At 54.2% G+C, this 2,500-nt stretch overlaps 1 protein-coding gene across 2 annotated transcripts in view; it reads left to right on the top strand.

The window, feature by feature from the left end:
- The window catches only part of slc16a13 (solute carrier family 16 member 13), a 34,253-nt gene that overhangs the window by 30,821 nt on the left and 932 nt on the right, over positions 1–2,500 (top strand). For both annotated transcript variants that reach the window (XM_084452365.1, XM_084452366.1), the window contains exons 5-6: positions 196–721; positions 1,108–2,500. The exon at positions 1,108–2,500 is cut by the window's right edge and continues 932 nt beyond it. In XM_084452365.1, the coding sequence (XP_084308491.1) occupies positions 196–721; positions 1,108–1,439 (858 nt within the window). In that variant the 3' untranslated portion in view covers positions 1,440–2,500. The remainder of the gene's footprint in view (positions 1–195; positions 722–1,107) is intronic.

Raw genomic sequence — 2,500 nt, 5'->3', positions numbered from 1 at the left:
CAGACCTGCGACAGAATCATATTTGAACAGGACAGTACCAGATAAATTATTGAATATATTGTTCACTCTCTCTCTCTCTCTCTCTCTCTTTCTCTCTCTCCCTCTCTCTTTCTCTCTCTCCCTCTCTCTTTCTCTCCCTCCCTCTCTCTCTTTCCCTCCCTCTCTCCCTCCCCCCCCCCCCCCCCTCCTCTGAAGGCGGAGTCAGACGGCCAGTGGCCCCGCCCCTCCTTGCGGTCCCGGGTGTGGTCCTACCTGGAGCTGTCTCTCCTGTCCCACCGTCCCTTCCTGACCTACGCGCTGGCCGTCACCCTCTTCAACTTCGGCTACTTCGTCCCCTACGTCCACCTGGTGGCCCACAGCCGTCACCAGGGCTTCAGCCAGTACCAGTCCGCCTTCGTCATCTCCGCCACCGGCGCCACCGACATCGTGGGCCGCGTGGCGTCCGGCTGGGCGTCGGACCTGCGCCGCCTGCGTCTGCCCCACATGCTGAGCGTGTGGACGGGCCTGACAGGGCTGTTCCTGCTGCTGCTGCCGCTGGCCTCGGCCTCGTACCCGGGCCTGCTGGTGGTCAGCCTGGCCTACGGGTTCTGCGCCGGCGCCATGACGCCGCTGGTGTTCGCGGCGGTGCCGGAGATCGTGGGCATGAGTCGCATGCTGGGGGCGCTGGGGCTGCTGCAGCTCATAGAGAGCTCCGGAGGCCTGCTGGGGGCGCCACTCTCAGGTCAGGAGACGCTCGCTCTCTCTATACATGTCTCTATGTCTCTCTCTCTCTATATATATATGTGTGTCTCTATGTCTCTCTCTCTCTCTCTCTATATATATATGTGTGTCTCTATGTCTCTCTCTCTATATATATATATGTCTCTATGTCTCTCTCTCTCTATACATATATATGTCTCTCTCTCTATATATATATATATATATGTGTCTCTATGTCTCTCTCGCTCTCTATATATATATATGTGTCTCTATGTCTCTCTCTCTCTCTATATATATATATGTCTCTATGTCTCTCTCTCTCTATATATATATATATGTCTATATGTCTCTCTCTCTCTCTATATATATGTCTCTCTCTCTCTCTCTCTCTCTCTCTCTCTCTCTCAGGCTTCCTGAAGGACCTCACTGGGAACTACACAGCCTCCTTCGCAGTGGCCGGCGCGTTTGTCGTCCTGGGCACCGTGGTTACAGCCATGCTACCTCACTTCTTCTCCTGTACGGCCCCGCCCCCTCTGAAGAGCCACGCCCACCACAACGGGGACCTGAGCCCACAATCCGGACTGGTGAAAACCTCTTCCTCCTCCTCCCTAACGGAGAACCTCGACCGCCTGGACACCATCCCGTACTCCGACCCCCAGCAGGACGGCCGTGGTCTGGACCCGGACCGGGAATACCTTCCGCTGGAGCAACGCAGGAACGAGGACGACCCTCCCTGCTGACCAGGCTGGGACACATGACTGACGGAACCTCCACAGCCAATAGAATTGCTGCCTTTTGTGAAAGGCCCTCCCCCATTGGGAGACATCCAGTTAATGATGTGAAAGAGGAGCTTTTTGTTTAGTTATGCAGGCAGAAACATTAATGGACCGAGTTGGCAGCCTTGGGGAACCCCTCATGCCCTCTCGCTCACTGGAGGGCAACAATAATTGAACCCAAGCAGTGTTGGATGTCTGACCACATTCCAGCTGAGTCACTGGTGCACTACGCACACACTAGGGCTGTCCTCCACTCTGGATTCTGAGAGTCGAATCTGATTCGCCTGTTCAAACCAGATATTCCACGATTCGTTCCTCCTTTTCCCCCCATATGTCTAACGGGAGGCTGAGGGGAGACCGCGGGAGGCGAGACAGCTGTCAAACTAACTCAAACTCACAGGCAGCACAATCAAGACACCTGCTTTTCTTGCTAAACATGAATCATCTGGCCCACCTTGTCCATCTACTTCAGATGCCCCCATGTTTTTATGCAGCGTTTCCCAGCCTACATCAGGGTTGGGTGATGTGACGACAGTCTCATGCGCTGGACAGCAGTCAACAAGGACATGTCTGGCTGCCACTCAAGCATTTTCGTGGACGTTAGAGCTCAATCTGCCTATGGGAAAAAAAATAAAATAATCCAGGGGATATCTTAGTTAATACAGGAAGACTGATCTAGGAAAGCAGTTCTGTGGTGTGATATTCTGTTTGGGAAATGCAGGTGATTGCGGGCGTCGCCCAGTAGACCAGACGCACAGCGGAGGGGAGAGGGGCTCCTGCCTTCCTCCCTCCCCTAAACCAGTCATGAGTCTCCTTTTACTGGGGTGGCTGTGGCTCAGTGGTAGAGTCCAATGATTGTAGGGTCGGCGGTTCGATTCCCGCCTCCTCCTGTCCACATGTCGAAGTGTCCTTGGGCAAGACACTAAACCCCAAATTGCTCCCAATGAGCAGGTTAGCACCTTGCATGGCAGCTGCCGCCATTGGTGTGTGAATGTGTGTGTGAATGGGTGAATGAGAGGCCATTG

Source organism: Borostomias antarcticus (assembly GCF_949987555.1).
Source record: "Borostomias antarcticus genome assembly, chromosome: 17".
In the NCBI taxonomy this organism is placed as follows: Eukaryota; Metazoa; Chordata; class Actinopteri; order Stomiiformes; family Stomiidae; genus Borostomias; species Borostomias antarcticus.
This window is presented reverse-complemented; position numbering and strand designations above follow the sequence as displayed.